The sequence below is a fragment of the Aphis gossypii genome, chromosome 3 (genome assembly GCF_020184175.1).
Source record: "Aphis gossypii isolate Hap1 chromosome 3, ASM2018417v2, whole genome shotgun sequence".
NCBI classification, from domain to species: Eukaryota; Metazoa; Arthropoda; class Insecta; order Hemiptera; family Aphididae; genus Aphis; species Aphis gossypii.
This window is the reverse complement of record NC_065532.1, coordinates 34,257,437-34,275,297: the sequence shown is the minus strand read 5'-3', so window position 1 is coordinate 34,275,297 and position 17,861 is coordinate 34,257,437. Positions and strand designations below refer to the sequence as shown.

Genomic DNA, 17,861 nt, shown 5'->3' with positions numbered 1-17,861 from the left:
CTGCCATCTATATCCTTGTAAAAGTTGTAAAATTTGTCTGATTACAATATTTACAACAGCAACAATATTACTAAAAGCACTTGGCTTGCTCACGGTGATAAATTTTTGTATTCTTATGTGTAAGTGTTAAGATTATACACATTAAGTTAGATCATTTTATGTGACATACGATCCATGTCTTACTGGTCTTATATGTACTTTAGACATGAAGAATTTTTAACTATGCTATCTGATGTGCAACTTTCATATTAAAATATGTTTTGTTGTTAATGAAGAAAACCGAAGTGTTAAATTTAATTAAATATGTGATCTTTAATAATAACTAAATGTGTCCATTAAGACTTATGTAATTAACGCTATGCATAATTTATTATATTTCTTTAATTTGTGTATAATCAACAACCAATAATTATTGAATCAGATGTTTATAGTGAAAAGAAATAAGATTAAATATATTCATTATTATTATTTCAGACAATAAATCAATTATTTTCAGCTATAAATCAACATTTTTATGTTTTATTACTTTAGAATTGATGTTAAAACTATGGAATAGTATAAAATAAATACAGTAGTTATTCCTGTGGTTTGTAATCAACAATCAAGTAGGAATTCTAACAGTTGCTAGACAACACTTATTTCTAACCCTAAAAAATTAACTTTCTAAAACTTGTTATGTCGTAAAGCCTTGTGCAAGTTGACTCCCAGAATTCATTCTTATGATGAAAAAAGTAGAATAACAATACTTTTGGATAATTAATTTTGAAATTTAAATAAAATTACATTAAAATACTGTAGGTTGGTGCTCCCTTCCTTCGTTCAAATATGTTTTGTTTAAATATAAAAATATTTTTATTTTTTTGCTTTTCTGTACCATATCTATGTACAAATTCAGCAATTTGGTCATTGATTATGGATGGTTATATAGACAAAAATTATAAATTATAATAAAAACTATTGTCTAAATAAAGTTAGATAATATTTTTGGGGACTTAGGTCTAAAAATCTAGTGTTTAATGTTATTTGTTATTAGTATATTACTTAAATTCCATAATACAATAAATGAGTAAACGGTCATTGTGCATCGGTATGACTTCATTAGGTTTTATGTTATTTGGGAAATTCTCATACCTTTTATTTGTTATAATTTATGAACATGGAATTATAACTTTTTTACTATATTCACAAACACTACTAGGAAATAAAGACATCTAAAATTGGATCTCAGGAAAGAGATAATAAAAATAAATATACATATTATATATTCTACCTTGAACAAAACATAGGTAAATTAGTAAAAAAAAAAGATAAAATCACAATGTTTGAAATTTGGGACTCCCATTAACACAAATTGTGCATTTTTAAGATTCTAAGCTGAGTAATCTGTTCTGTTATTACAACACCTACCAAGGTATATTTTTTTTTGTTATCATCTATTGGACAATACAAAAGTTTAAATTTTCAACTATATAGATGGTTTCTGGTAGAAAACTGGATATAGTTGATACTTTGGGACTTGGATCAAAAGTATAAATTTCCTAGTAGGAACTTTTTAAAATAACAAGGAAACAAAACCTAACCAACTCTTAGAAAGCGGGTAAGTGGGTACCGCTCTGAAGTACTTAGGTGCCGCGTGGATCACTATTATATATTATAGGAATGTTAAATTTGAATCCAATGATAGTTATCATTGTATACGAAAAACGATTCTGAACGAAGATGATTTGTCAACCTAGGATATAATTTTCAGTGGTTGGTGAAAACTGAAAAATGTGGTTTTTGTTTTAATGGCCTGAATACACCAAACTATTATTGTATAGTATAATTAATGTATTGTATAATTATTGTAAGCTTAACTTATGAAAAATCTTGTCTTAAATTTTCAACTCTTAGCTATTTATGCAAAAATTTTTATGAATTATACCTACAAAATAATTTTGACGAATTTTCGTCAATATTTGAACTTCAAATGCTAATAAAAAAAAATTGTACCTATGTGTTCTAATAACTTTTTAATCGCTATAAGAATAACTTATGAGGAACTTTGTATTAAATTTTTAAGTATTTTAATTGGGCCAAAAAAATTTTATCGACACTTCAAAAAAACATTTCCAGAAAATTTGAAAATTTCAGTTGTCTATAAATAGCTCAAAAAAAGTCAAAATATTTTAAAAATTTGACTGTATATAGATAACACTAATATAAACATTTGGTGAAAATTTCAAGTATTTACAGAGATTGGTTTTTAAATTACAACCATATAAAAAAATCGATTTGATCTAAAACTGGTTTTGCGTAAAAATTCTCGTATTTCCGTCACTTTTTTTTTGTTTTACTCGATTTTTTTGAAAACTGTTAGAAAATGTTTACTTTTGACCTCTAAAATACACCAAAGATATTCACTTTTCCATCGGAAACCACCACCAAAGTTTGAAATTGAAGCATTAATTCGACTATAGTTATGCAGTACAGACACAAAAAAAACACACATCATTGTAAAATCAATACATTCATCACTCCGTTCAGAATCTAAAATAATAGGGGAAAACGGTAAATTTTACGCTACACAAGTCTTTAACAAGATCAATTTTATTACATATTTTTTTTGCAAAACTAATTATGAACACCGTAGATATTTTGAATTTTCATCAAATGTTTATGTTAGAAATTAATAGTATAATTCTCTAAATACTTTTTACTATTTTCAAGCTTATGGACATTTGAAATTTGATTTCAGAAATGATGAGAATTTTTTAGACGGCATAAAATGCTTGACAACCGCACACTTAGTTCTTCATAACTCATAAGTGTTTCTGCCAAATTCAGTGGCGTATTTAGGATTTATTTAAGGGGAGAAATATAATTAAAATAGTTTATCTCCCTCCACTCGAATACATGAAGATAATATCAATTTATTATAACTATGTATTCCTAATACAAATACATAGGTATTATATATAGGGCTCGGATTTTAAAGCATAGATAATACGCAATAAATAAAGCATGACCAAACATTAACGTGAACTAATTATGAAAATTAATAAAAAATGTTGAAAAATTAATTTAAATTAAAAAAAAATTATTTACCATGTATTTCCTTAGATTTTCAGTAGTGAATCTGACTATTGTCCAACGGAATATTTTCATACATAGAAAACGAACTCTCTACATCCACTGAAGTGATCGGTGCATACTTGTCTTCATACCACAGGTTTCAAATTCCAACACTAAATCTTAAATTTTGAAATGTTCGACATCGATGTCATAGGTAGGTAGTAGGTACACTGACGACTGACCGTATAGGCACTGAAGGGTATATTATGTAAATCGATAATCTATTAAAACCGATAACGAAAACAATAATAATCTAATATAAACATTTAGTCCGCATTTTGGGTTTTTACGTTTCTTATTAATTCGATTTTTTAATATTAGATACTATAGTTTATAACAGTAGCATAATAACCATATAAAAAAAACCACGGCTAGAAAAATTAAAAAAAGCATTTACATACATTTTTTTTTAAAAATTGGTTTATTTAGAATCAGAATGACGTGAAACGCATTTATATATAAAAATTAGATCTCTATCTCATATATATAAAAAGAAGCATATGCTTTAAAATCCGAGCCCTAATTATATATGCTTATAGTAGGTGCATAAACCTTATAATTATAACATAACATATTAAATAATGAATCATTTATTATTTATTTACAAAACAAACTGTAGCCTTCTATAGGTTTTTTTTAGCTATTTCGTCAATAATTTTTCAACATCCAATCTTGTGTTGTTAAGAATATAAAACTTTGTAAGACTAAAATTTAAATAATATTCAAAATTTAACAATTAATAAACGCGACCTCTGCATACCTCTGTATCTCTTTCAAAGAATTGATTGAATATGTTTTTAATCTTTTCATACAACTTAACTATACAAGCTAAAAAAAGGTTAAGGGGGAGATATATCTCTCTCATATACCTCCATAAATACGCCAATGCTGCCAATTATATAAAAAAAAATAAGTTAAACGGAAAGTAACATACAGTTAGAAGTTCATATTGTTTATATTGCATGAAAATATGCTACGGATAAGCAAATCTAGGAAAAAAACCCCTACCGACTAAATACATTATTCGTTTTTATTATGATTTACATAATTAAACATAACCATAATATACCTAAAATAACATTACTAGGTATCACTCATTATAAAATATACAAGTACAGCTGCAATTTGCATTTCACATTGTCGATAATTGTCATTTGTATATAATTTAAATAACCTTTACGGGTAAGAAGTTTAAAATAATTGTCATTTGTATACTGTATACAATTGAATATAATATAATATATAATATTATACATAGTCATAACTTATAAGTTATAACTATGTATATACCTATGTCAAAAAAGGTATTACATACTTGTACTGAAGTAAAGGTACATTGTAAAATTAAAAAAAAAGTGTTATTTATTTGGTTGGTACGAGGCTCTTCTTTCTATACCTAGCCAATGCTTTTTTTTACCGTATTTTGATATCGGAGCATTTATCCGAATACCGGATAAACATCCTTAATTATTCACAATAAATGTTCACTTGGTTAAAATGCTTGAAATTGAATCAAAGTTTCCTTATTGTAAGTTGTAATTATTGCATTTTCAAAGGTTAATCTTTAAAATTCCCACTACATATTATAAACTTACACTATGACTATATTCACTATTTTTGGGAAAACCAATATATTTTTGATAAAAATTAAATTTGCCGACCGATCGCTTAGAATCATTTTTTTTTTAAACAATGATACAATAGTAATATATATATATATAATTGTATACATTTTCGTTCACCAGTTTCAATAGTGTGTTTTTAGTTTTATCTTTTGTCGGTTTTTTATGATAGGTATTTTAATTTTTAGTGAGTTATGGGTGAGGAAAAATATTAAATATTTGAAAATGCTCACAATTCACTTAAAAACTAAAATATCGTGAAAAGCCAACGAGAGAACACAGATAATGTTCTTACTTAAAAGTTTGATAATAGGTCAATTCATTCTAATATCAAAGCTATAAGCATACTATTGAAACAGGTGTAAGAAAATTTACTGTCGTCTATGTATAAGACGGAGACAACACACGCAGGTGCAACGTCCTCTTAAACTTAAATTAATACAACCATTTTAGTCAGTCATGTACTTAAATTGGAAAAATCTTAGAATTTGTAACTGTATTGTACTTTAATATTAATATAACAAAATTAAAGTACCGGATCCGTGCGTAATAATTTACTAAAGGTCTAAATTCCAAAAAAAATTTAAAACATTACAGACACTCCAAAAATTTAGGTCTGCATATAACCATGTTGGAAATGTAACATAATATTTGTTTTATTTTATACTTTTATTCAATGCTCAATAACATTAAAATCTAGAAACATTCATTCAATAAATTTTGTTAAGTTATCAGTCATATCAATAGAAAATGTAATTAACTTAACTACAATATTGATAAAATTAAATTATTCATAACAAATGTATATGATCATTGACCATATTCCCATATTTGTCTTAATAATTAATTACACAGTAAAAACAAATACAAAATTTATTTTTGTTTGAATTATAATTTACAGCAAACAATAGTTTTCTAGAAGGTAACATAAAAGATTAATACACAGAAAACAATAAAAATATTGTAATGTTTGATGTTTGATAAAGTTTTAATAACCATGTAATCAATTTATAAAAGGACAAATTCAGAACCAATAATTGAGTTAAAATACACAATATTCACAATTAAGGACTTATAATTTCAAAATATCACATATGTTATAACTTAAAATTAAAATCATTGCCGGAATGTTAAGGTTAAAAATAATTTGTGCGATAATATGAAAACAAATCAATTAATAACATGAAATAAAGTTGAGCTTTTAGAAATATATACAACAGATTTTAAATACGTATTTGTGACATGTATAAGAATTACATTAAGAATACACAAATTGATCTATGACCAAATTTTATAAAAATAAATTTAATATTTGGTGTTAATACATATAAATATACAAACAAAAAAGAAGTAGTTATTAGAAACACATAATACAAACAACGAATGTACATATTGTATTATGCATACAAATAGATAAAACATAATAATACATTTATAATGTCTATAAGCTATTACTAAAATAATATATGTATATTAATTTTATTATATATCAAACATAATAAATAATTAGTTAGTCAGAATAATTGGTACATTCTGCGCATTGTAATATATAAATTTACAAAATTACCACAATATTTCCCTGGCTTGTCCTGCAATATACAATCAGTTAAAATGTATGTTATTCTATCGTCACTGTTAATTTTGCTATCTTATTCTTTAAAACATCATTTGCTTTACGCCATACTTTTTTTTCAGCAACCAATTTACTCTCAAAATGTTTTAATAAATCACACTCTTTTTTAGCAGCCAAAAGTATACTATGTTTCGATGGTACACGTCTATTTGTATTCAAATAACTGCAAGATTTTCTAAGAATATCAAACTTTTGGGCTATGCGTTCTCGACATGCTCGTTCTTTGGCATTATGTATTGTTCTATCTTGAGGTTTTCTAAACCTTTTTTTAGGCGAATTACTTTTATGTTGAGAATTTGTTAAAAGCACCATTCTTCTGGACCGAGTTCTTTTTCTGGTAGCTGGGTATTTGGTGTCAGATTGAGTGATATCACTGTCATTACTATAGTATGAAGCTTTAAGAATAAAATAAAATGAAATTAGTGACGAAATAATTAAATGATTTGTACTAAAGGGGTGTGTATATGTGGTAGATAAGTATATCATATCTTTTTCAAAATTCATATTTATAAATTTATAATATTTTTTTTTTTTGTGTGATTTTTAATAATTTGTCTAAGGAAAATTGATTAACATTAAAATACATGATAAAGCAATGAAAGTACATTTATTAACTACAATCACAGGATGATTTACATGGAAAGTATTGAACTAAGTCCAAGCTACTTGGTTAGTGTTTGAATTGAGTTTGTGAACATAGTACAATTTGCAATACACAATAAAGTAGATATATATGTCAAATCGTTCTGTGATATAAATTTGTTCAAAATTACCACAGTAGTGCCGCATACTTCAAATTTATTATGAAGTATATGATGAATAAAAATTTTTTTTTAACTGTTCATAATGGGTTTAAGTTTTGACTTCAAATAATGATGAAAGATGAGGTTCAACGGTAAATCTTTACAAACTAATGCAATAATCCTTTAAGAATATAATCATGGAAAATTATAACACAAATTTAAAAATTATAAACTAACACATTAATGTTTATCATAAAAAATGTGACAAAATATTAGTAATTGGGTAAAAAGAAAGCTGTGTTACTTTTTTTTACTATTTATAAATAGTATAAACATGCATTCACATTTTTTAGGAGTCTACTCAGCTAACTATCATGTGGTATTGTCTGGATAACACAAATACCCAATTCAAACAACAGATATTCATGAGACTTGAATTGATGATATTAATTTATGCCAAGTTATTCCTAATAAATGATAACATATTATTATAGTTACAATATAACTAGGTACCTACATGTTAATACAAATATATATCTTTTTGTTATAACATGGTTAGAGTTTGATCAAGAACTTCATATATACTTTTGAAAAATTTTGCACGCCATAATATATTATTAACAAAACAGAAATATAGATACTTACAATCCTTTATACTTTTTTTATTATCTGGCTTTTCATGTTCATATTTATTTACTCCAACAGGGATTGAATTGCTGCTATCATTGTCATATACATCGCTCGTACTATTTGAATCAAAAAAATCATTCCAATCTTCATTACTTCCAACAGAAATGTTATCATCGATATCTTCTGAACTTGAACTACTATTATATAGCTCTTCGATTAATTGTTCTTTGAGTTTTTTAATGATAGGTTCAGGAGATTCAGGGTCTTTTTTTTCAATGATTGGAATAGGTGTTGGTTTTAATTCAACATTTGATATAGGCAGCTCAGATTTTATATTTACTTTAATGTTTGGTTTAAGTTGATTTAGAGTAACACTTGATCTAGTTTTGTGTTTTTTTATGTCAACATTTTTTTCTTTAGTAGTAATCACAGGTTTAAATTGTTTTCGCTGAACGGTTGATCTAGTTCTATGGTTTGTAACCTTGGTTGGTTCAAGTTTGGAGTTTATTAATTCAGTACTAGATGCAATTTTTGGTTTAACATTGTGATTTAAACTAAATTTTTCTAAATTGTTTGAAACTAATTTGATTTTAGGTTTTAATACAGTATCATTACTTTTCTCTAAACACTGAAGAAGTTTTTGTCGATGTAGTTTAATATTTAGCCTCATTTGTACTTTGCTATCATCGTTTAAGCACAACATTTCAAACTGACTGAAAAAATATTAAAAAATTAGTATTATAATTTTCTACTATCAAAAATAAATTATATGTATGTTTAATGTTAATGAAAGTTTTAATAAATAATTACTTCCAATTTACCTATATTACATAATATATTGAAATAAGTAAGCTATTAAAAATGAATAAAAATGAAATGTAGTGGGAAATCAACTAAAAATTTGAATATACTATAATCAGCTGATTTGATGGACAAAACATAATAGCTGGTACACCACATTATAAGTCACATGGAAGTACTTTGCATGGATTGCATGAAAAATCGATTAATTTAACGGTTGAATAAAATTGAAATGAAATGTTGGCTCATTATTGTTACATTAAATCTTTTGAAAAGTTCATGCATCTACTACTACCTATAAGTATTTTATTATAAAAAAAAATGACAAAAATCGATCGTAAAAACGAAACTGTTGTTTTTTGATATCTACCTATTGTTAATAGACGCGATAACAAAATCTTAGACATCGCTCGGATCATAATATTATCGTTTCATCGAAGACGGCGGAAAACGGTAATGGATATTTTGACGGGTAAAAGACAATTGGAATTTAAACGGTTCACGAGCACGCGGTTCGCAAAGGCACATGGGCAACTTTAAAAAGTATTAATATATTATAGACAATAATTGCATTGTTTTGTTGCACTCACCGACCGCAATCGCGGTTCTGGACTTCAGGAGGAGGACCAACGGTAATAGTTAATACGATTTAATCTGTGGTCGTATCGACGACGGTACGCGTCCGGAACCGATGGATGTGACGTAGCGAAGTTCAACGCGACATTTACGGCGCGTGGTGATTTGTATATATATATATATAATATCGTAACCGTGACACAATAGGTTGCAGTTGTTGTTATCACGTGGTGTAGATAATTACAGGCGGCGACGGAACAACGAGTTCTACGCTAGACGACCGAGAAGTGAATGCGAGCGGCGAGCGACGTATGCGACCTGCGGGGCTGCGATTGTGATGGTCATGTGCTCTGCGCGGCGGTACAATTGTACAAAGAACCCGGTCGGTGTGGAGCGGACCGCTGTGACCCGTGTCCGAAAACGCGGGACAACAATAAAACGGACTATGGGACGGTCGCAAAAAGGCCAAAACAATAATAATCGTTTGCAAAAGTATTGAGGCGGGTCTTCGGACGAATCGCGCGATCTATGTGTTCGGCGGTCATTCGTCCGGGTATATAATAATATAATATAAATAAAAAACAAATTATTATAATATATATAGCGAACGTATGCGCTCGACACTGTTTACGATGCGATCATGCAACCGGTTCTGGTTGGTTGAGGTCAGAAACTTTATAACGCGTGTTGCAAAAAAACCAAATATACCGTCGGTGGCATCGATCGTTTTGCGAGGTTTATCGCAGATATGTCGTGTGGGCAGCATTGGCGAATGGGATTTAATAAGACTTTCGATATTAATAACTTTTATACAATGTCATTATCATGTTTCAGAACGGTATGGATTCTAAGTATGAACTACGAATTACTTTTTATAAAATATGTGTAACGTGAGTGTACACGTGTGTCATGTGTACATGCGGTCGAACCTGGTAAGCACTGAACAGTAGTTGCGGCTGTAACACTGATGTAAAAGCACAGACTATTCATATGATCCGTAATTCGAGTAACACATGATGCAGTCTGCACGTCGTCGACGGAGTGCAAAATTTTGTTTTTTTGTAGTTATCTGTCGTCTGGTAGTCGGTCTATATCGTGCATACTAACGTGGATGTCGTCAACGGCGTTCGTAATGTTTAGCTCTAATGTTGCACGCTGCACCACGATCACATTGACCGCACGAAACTCCGATTCCGAAATACTCGTCCTTGTCGTAATGTCGTCGTTACTCGTTGATTTGTTTTCGTGAATGTAGCCATGTAGGCACATAATATAACGTTTACGGAATTTAATACCGTGATGCATGGTCGTCGGGAATTACGTGCTTAGGTTGGTCACACTCGAGAACAACGTGGTCAACGCCAAATATTGCGCGCGCGCGCTTCCTCTCGGCGCACAGACCTACTAACTACAATACCTACAACTGCCTAATACAGTACAACTCAACTGCAGCTGTCTGCTACGGACATAGTACTACAACTCTGTCTCCATGGCACCCTAGCGCAGACGGTCGCCACTCGCCGCTAATAACTGGCATCCTGCGTCTCTGCACTCGGTGCAGTAGTCAGTGGTTGACGATTTAATAGTTTCTATGTAGTTATTTTTTTATTGTGTACTTACATAATTCGCAGAATTATAATAACAAGAAAAAAAATAGTGTATTAGTATGTACGCGTTATATGCCCCGCGGCGTTGGTTTGTGTTATATTTCGTTAAAGCTAAAAATCATCAAATCGCTGTATTAGTTAATTATTATTATTTGATAATTCGCGGAATCTGTTACAAACATTTCAAACCATATATTTAATTGCTAAGAAATGCACATTTTATATTGTGTTGTCTAAATAGTTTTTAAAAATTGTTCAGATAAGTGATTGTCGAATGTCTCTATAACATGTTATAATTTATTTTGGAGCACTGTTTTTTTTCTATGATATTGGTGTAAGCTGCTAGTGAAGAAGAATTCGAAAGTAGGTCTTCAGCATATTATAACCCGTGTGTTTGACGCTGGCTACAGAAAGATATATTGGAGTGGCTTTTGTTCATTACGCCATCTAACTACCTAAACACTTAATAATGGGTTATTTGTATGAGACTAATGCGAAGACGTATTAGAATCACTTTAATTTTTTTAGGGATAGGTCTATGGGAAAAGTAAAAGTTACGTTTTTGTTTTTAATTAAGGCAAATATCGTACTCGAAGATACTTACCACTTTTGATTACAAGAATGTCGATTTAAAGGTAGTAAGATATCTCATAGGGGGCACGAGGGGGGCAGTTTCCCCCATTAGTGGCATTTGACTGGGAAATTATTTAAATATAAATTACCTATAAAAGTATAAGAGTGTGAGATGTTATCTGTTCTTATTCAGAGATAATAAGAATTTTTGGGAAAAATGGTATTGTGAAAAAGAACTTTTGGGAAAATGGTATTGAGAAAAAGAACTTTTGGGGAAAAAAATGTGATTAACAGATTGGAAATAGTGTCTCCCTACCCAGATAATAAGTTAGGTGGAATATATTAGACAAGTAGAATATGAGAAGATTTAAAAAAAAATTAATACTATTGTTTTTTATTTAGAGAATCTTTTAAATTACTATTACCTGTTCTATTGTTTCAAGTAGGTAGTTGAATTAATTAAAAATATACATATACTATAATAGGTAATTACGGTATAATTGATTATATTTATGAAAAAAAAATTATTTCTTATTAAATAATAAATAATATTATTTTATTAAACAGTAAACTTAAAAAAAAATGAGGGGAAAATGTCTTACTACGCCAAAAACAGTCGGCGGAAATTGTCCGCTATTCTTTTTAAATGGGTGATCCATAGTGACTGATTTCCCATTATGGCCTATGAGTTTGTAAATCATGATACATTTTTGCCCTAACCTAACCCTAACCTAACTCCTCCCATAACTAGAACCAAGTGAGTTTTGTTACGTGTTAACAATTTATACTGAAATGTTGGCAGTGCTGGCAGCAGGGACAACAGTTGCAGCTGCGCCCAGGGCTCCATGACTAATGGAGAATTTTATGATTTTAAAGCTTATAATTTTGCTTATCAAATACCGTTTGTCATGTGAAATTGTGAAAATGTGTTTGGTTTTGGTATTTAATTCTTTAATTTCAATACTATGTCTAAGTTTAGTAGGTACCTATAAAAAACAACAATAGGTATATTGTTGACGCTTTATCTAATGATAAAATATAGGTAATAGTGAAATACCCATACTAAAACTTATTTATCTACTTGTCCTCCTTACAACTTACACTTAGTAAAAACATTTATTTTGTATATATTTTATACTGATAAAAAAATTGTATCTATAAAGTATATGAGCAAAATAATATTTATAGTTTAATGTTTTTAAAAAGTAAATAGGTTAGATCGAATCGAAGAGTTTACGTTTAATAGATACTTTGTTTAATTATATGTGTGAAAAAATGCATATACATGTGTTATGTAAAATAGAAAATAATGTTATACAAGTGCTAGGGCGTTTTAAGAAAAAAAATTTCCAAGACGTGATAAAATCTCCCATCGACGTTGAAATTGGTTACTGTGTAGTCAGTGATTCTCAACCGGTGTGCCGCGAGAAATGTCCAATATACAAATATTGTTATCACAAGATCATGTTGGTAACAAAATATTGAAAACAGTATTTAAGCAACAAAATACTATTTTGAGAAATAAATTATTTATGTAAAGGATTATTGTATCGTGAAGAGTAAATATTTAAAATAATTATTGTTGTTGTCAAGTGAACGAGTGTACCACGAAAAATTGTGACGTATAATAATATGCTATCAACTAAAAAAGGTTGATAACTACTGGTGTGTATAGCTCTTTGCTGGGGCGAGACCGTTTTCGACCAAAAACGTATCCTTCCCCTTTCGACCAAATTAAAAAAAAACTGATTCCCTTTACGATCAAAGCAAACATTTTTGTAAAATTATGGCAATTATATAATTATGTAATTTTGAAAAATTATTAAAAGTATAAGTTGCATAAAATATCTATTGTAAAATAAAATATAGAAAATTATTTAAAATTTAAGACTATCTATATCAACATTATTTTTATATTATAGCCTATAGGTATATATGTCAATATATGTATAATATTATATAAAATAATAAAATAATAATAATAGGTAATTTTGTCAAGAGATACAAGATACTTTACTATTGTAAATATTTGTAATAAATAATACCAAGAAATTTGAATTTGATTTGCAGAACCTTCAAAACTTAAATATATTTAAAAGTTATTCATGTGAACCTTTCAATCTTCTATCATGTAAAAATTTGCTTGTTTTATTTAATAAATATAAATAAAAAAAAAAAATCACTTAAAAAATATTAAATATTAAAATAGTAGGATACCTAAGTATAAAAGTATAAAAAGTTAATGTACTAAAATTTATTTTTAATAAACACATAATATTTAATTATCTTATTGGTGGTAGCATATTATTATATAAATGTAAATATAAAATAATTATTTATTTATATTCGTCGGAACAAATAGATAATGGTACATTTGATGTAAATGTAAGTCACATTACATTATTTAGTTTAATAGATTACTGGCTGCTGACTGTTGTGGTATTTGCGTAGTCTTTTTTATCAAATCGTTCCACCTGAAATCGAAAACGCGATTTGATGCAGCTACCGATGATGTAGTTCGTTTAGCTGTGCTTGTTCGAATGCGATTTACAATGGGTATCATTAACTCACCCGTTTCCATATCTGCACAGAAATAGAACAGTGTATACGTATCAAAGACACACACGACACGCATTAAATAAATATTAAAGTTTTTTTGTTTTTGTGCTTTTCGAAAGAACTGGAAAATGAGTATCTATACTATAACAAATAAATATAACTATTATATTTATTTTAGTTAAGCCTATTAAATTGTTGATCACTGCAATTAAAAAATATATCTTTCCAATATCCATGTATTGAGGCTTTTTTTTAGAGGGTATTTCTATATTATGTGTAATGTGCTCAATAAGAAATCGATAATGCGATAAAGTGCCTACGATTCAAGTAAGGTACACCTCCGCTTTTCTTAACAACCGTTGTCTGTCCCAACCTTTGGTCGGTTCGTTGTGTCGTGGACCTAAGCAGCAAGCTGTCATCGTCCTGGACCGTGGCCTTCGGTACGGCCTTACAGTCGACGCACAGAAGCTCGTGAATTTCGTCAGGGTCCGCGTCCGTTGTGTCCAGTTCTGAGGGTTGCAGGTTCAACTGCTCCGGGAAGAAGTTTGTATATAGGTAATCGTCTTCGTCGACGTCCGCTGTGGCAGACACGACTAGCAACAGCACCAAATAAGCTGTAACTGCAGCTGTAAGGTTAGGCGATTCACGCATGATGATGTAAATACCTATAAACCTGCGGGCCGAGTAGTAATCAGTATTTGTATTAAAACTATAGAGTATCTTATACTATAGAGTAAATTAATTTATGATTAAAACCACCACACTAAATTGATAAAATATGATGAAGCTCAAAATTATGATAGTAATATATTATAATATTGGTATATTTATTATTAAAATAATTTAAATGTTACATAGTATATGTCTCAAAGTTCCCGAACTATAAATTTAATAAAAACATAGATTTAAAGATAAACGAATTTATTTAAAATAATCCTCTACATAAAGTCTTTGTCTAATTATATATACTCCGATACTCGTTATATCGCTAGTTAGTAAAGCTGTTCAAATAGGCTTGAACTTGAAAGAACTTATTTTGTGGAAATTATGTATACACTATATACTTTAACTGTAAAGCTCTTTGGATCGCTAGAATTTCGTCAAAGAAGTGACCTTTCGTCTTCAACTTGATTTTTGGAAATAAAAAATAATCTGCCAAAGCCAAATCGGGAGAATAGGACTAGATAGGACGATGATCTGATTTTCAGCTTAAAACCGCATTAAAATAGTGTTGCCGTGTGAACTGGAGCATCGTTATGCTAGAGCTTAAGTTCAACTTCTCGGATAACGATATTCGAGATTCGACGAATATGATGGCATTATTGTAGACCTTTCATAACTTCCAAATAAAACTAAGCATTCACCGTTTGAAACTAATTCACAGTGAATAAGGTCAAAAAATGTAGTCCAGCAATTTTATTTGGATACTTTTGTCGAATTTTCGTATGTTTTATACGTTTATTTCTGCTATCTAGTATCTATTTCCGTTTCCTAAATGTTTTTAAATTATACCTAATGAACTGTCAAATGCACTTTTAGTTTAGTATAACGTCATATCATGAACTATTTCTATTTTTTGTTTTCTTGGCTCGCCCCGTACCAATAATAATAAATATAGGTATATATAATTTTATTTTGTAAAAAAGCTATGCTCACTCAAAGACTGTTGACTTTTGCGCATGATTGTACGAAAATTTAAACTGGATAAACGCAGAATATAGATGTTAAGTATAGTTGCAATCAGCAACTCAGCTCATTGCACTTTCGCTGTCGACTATTGTATGATCATACTAAACTTATTATTATTGATAAAGGTTACTATAGTAATAATAAGGTAAATTATAAAATATGATATAAACTTGGTTTCATGTTAATGATTTATAATAAAATAAATAATCATTACAATATTGTGTATATTTTTGTTATTGTTTAATTATCCAGTACTTGGAATGAGTCTTGAGGGGGACACGGGGGATGGATTCCATCTTCTTTCAATTTGATTTGTTTAATTTATTTTATATACCTATATGTATACTTATTATATTATAATATTTTATTTTGTTAAATTGTATTTGTTTTACTTATATTTTTGAATAAATTATTTAGGTTCATCGATACAAATTTAAAATCATATTACATCATTATTATACGGAGAACCCAGTATGAGAGGAGATGGGGGTATGGGCAGAGTTTTCACAGACCTGGTAACCCTTTATCAAAATGTGTGTTTCTTCTCTATAAATGTATGCATAAATTCATATTAACGTATATTATGTATATAATGTTAATACTAACATAGTAACATACTAACGAGTAACGATAGCTATAGGTACCTTCCTATAATTGCGAAGCTCTATCCTTTTGCAATTGTACGATAGTCATCTACGTATATAGGACGTATGTAGGTACATTCTAATCTGCTTTACGCAAAACGACCATACAGGTATACACTTTGTCGTCGTCACAACAGGTATATTGGGAACAGCATCAACATTTAAACGTACTCGAATATTTTTTTTTTAGTATCAACTGTTTTCGGAGCAAATTAGATTGATTCATGTCTTGAGCTCTAAAATGTTAAGAACATATTTTAGTACTTGTTGAAGGTTCTTTTATAAAAAAATTTAAATACACCCACTTGTTAAACGTAGCAAAATGTTCATATTTTTTTTGGAAAAGAGAAAAATTATATATTTTGCCAGAACGCGACGAACGACCGTATTATACACAACACGAAGTCATATTTCTGCTCTTACTTATTATTAAACTTATTATACAACAATATTTTATGAATAATATGATTTATAAAGTAATAAATAATCTGAATAATCATGATTGTGTTCAATAAAGATCAATAATATCTATGATACTTTAAATTGGGGACTGGGGATATCACAGATTACAATAGACTTATATGGTCAACTAAATTATAATATTAAATTATTTAAAAAATTACGAACTTTAAAAATATCCCTAAGGGCCTAAAGATCCAATACGATAAATTTAATAGGTATTACGCTCATAATAATGGGTAAATAAAGTCGAAATATTTACAAGTATAACACCACGGGAATAGATTCTATGACGTTACTTGTCAACTTCAAATGCCTGTATATTGCCATAGTAAAGTCGTAAATATTATTAGGTTGGACCATTATTTTTTATATATGAAAAAAATTATTTTTTACTTTTCACTGTCCTAGAACTTAATTTATCACTGTTACACTAACGATTAGTTCATCTATATAAGGTTCAATTATATACTATTCCGGATATCTATAGTATTTAACTATAGTCACATGATACCGTTTGGGATCTGACGTTGTTACACTGCCTTTAAATGTATTTTTTCTATCATTTTAGTTGTTTGTATGATAAATAAAAAGCGCTTTGAACGTAAACACCGACACATGCGGATTACTTCATAATCATTTTATAACGTGGAACGACACCGGGTAGGCGTCTAAAACATACAATGAGAGTATCTTAATTGTACATTTTGTGTAAATATGCAGCCTCAAGTCTCAAGTGTAAATTTGTTTGACGAGATTAAACAACAGAATTATAGAACTACATATAACTATTAACTATACCCACGAGAAAACGATAATTGTAATATGATTATTATGATTGCATTTCCTGTAGTAATAAATCGCAATATTTTTAAACACTATGGCAGTGCATGTGTATACTTAAAACCTTTTCCTATGTGGGTTCTATCAGTGTAGTATAAAATAAGTCAACATTCGACTCTTTACTGCCGTCACGTTTTCTAACAATATACATATTTTATGTTAAACTGTGGTATTTGTCTATGAACGTTCTCGTAATCAACGTATACCATTATGGGAAGGAGCACAACAAACCGATATTATTGTTTGCTTATTTAAATAAAAAAATGCTTGTTTCAAATTATAAACATGTTTGTGTGTGTTAAATCTGAGATATTTGGGTCGTTTAATAAACAATGTCGCCCGATCAACCCACGCAAGTCTAATTAAAA

The 17,861-nt window shown here is 29.0% G+C and overlaps 2 protein-coding genes across 7 annotated transcripts; both read right to left on the bottom strand.

Moving 5' to 3' along the window:
- Positions 1-5,793: 5,793 nt before the first annotated feature.
- LOC114121097 (uncharacterized) lies at positions 5,794-10,524 on the bottom strand. 6 transcript variants are annotated; one of them, XM_050203999.1, is made up of 3 exons: positions 10,227-10,524; positions 7,758-8,455; positions 5,794-6,764 (listed from the first exon to the last, which is right to left on the bottom strand). In XM_050203999.1, exons 2-3 carry the CDS (start codon positions 8,443-8,445, stop codon positions 6,355-6,357), a joined length of 1,098 nt encoding a protein of 365 aa, XP_050059956.1. In that variant the 5' UTR covers positions 8,446-8,455; positions 10,227-10,524; the 3' UTR covers positions 5,794-6,354. The 6 variants fall into 6 exon arrangements, with proteins under 6 accessions (XP_050059956.1, XP_050059951.1, XP_050059952.1 ...); XM_050203994.1 differs by having other exon boundaries at positions 9,989-10,523; XM_050203995.1 differs by having other exon boundaries at positions 10,049-10,523.
- Positions 10,525-13,617: 3,093 nt separating this feature from the next.
- Positions 13,618-15,620, bottom strand: LOC114121095 (uncharacterized). Its single transcript, XM_050204001.1, has 3 exons — positions 15,515-15,620; positions 14,179-14,531; positions 13,618-13,882 (listed from the first exon to the last, which is right to left on the bottom strand). Exons 2-3 carry the CDS (start codon positions 14,507-14,509, stop codon positions 13,704-13,706), a joined length of 510 nt encoding a protein of 169 aa, XP_050059958.1. The 5' UTR covers positions 14,510-14,531; positions 15,515-15,620; the 3' UTR covers positions 13,618-13,703.
- Positions 15,621-17,861: the final 2,241 nt, after the last annotated feature.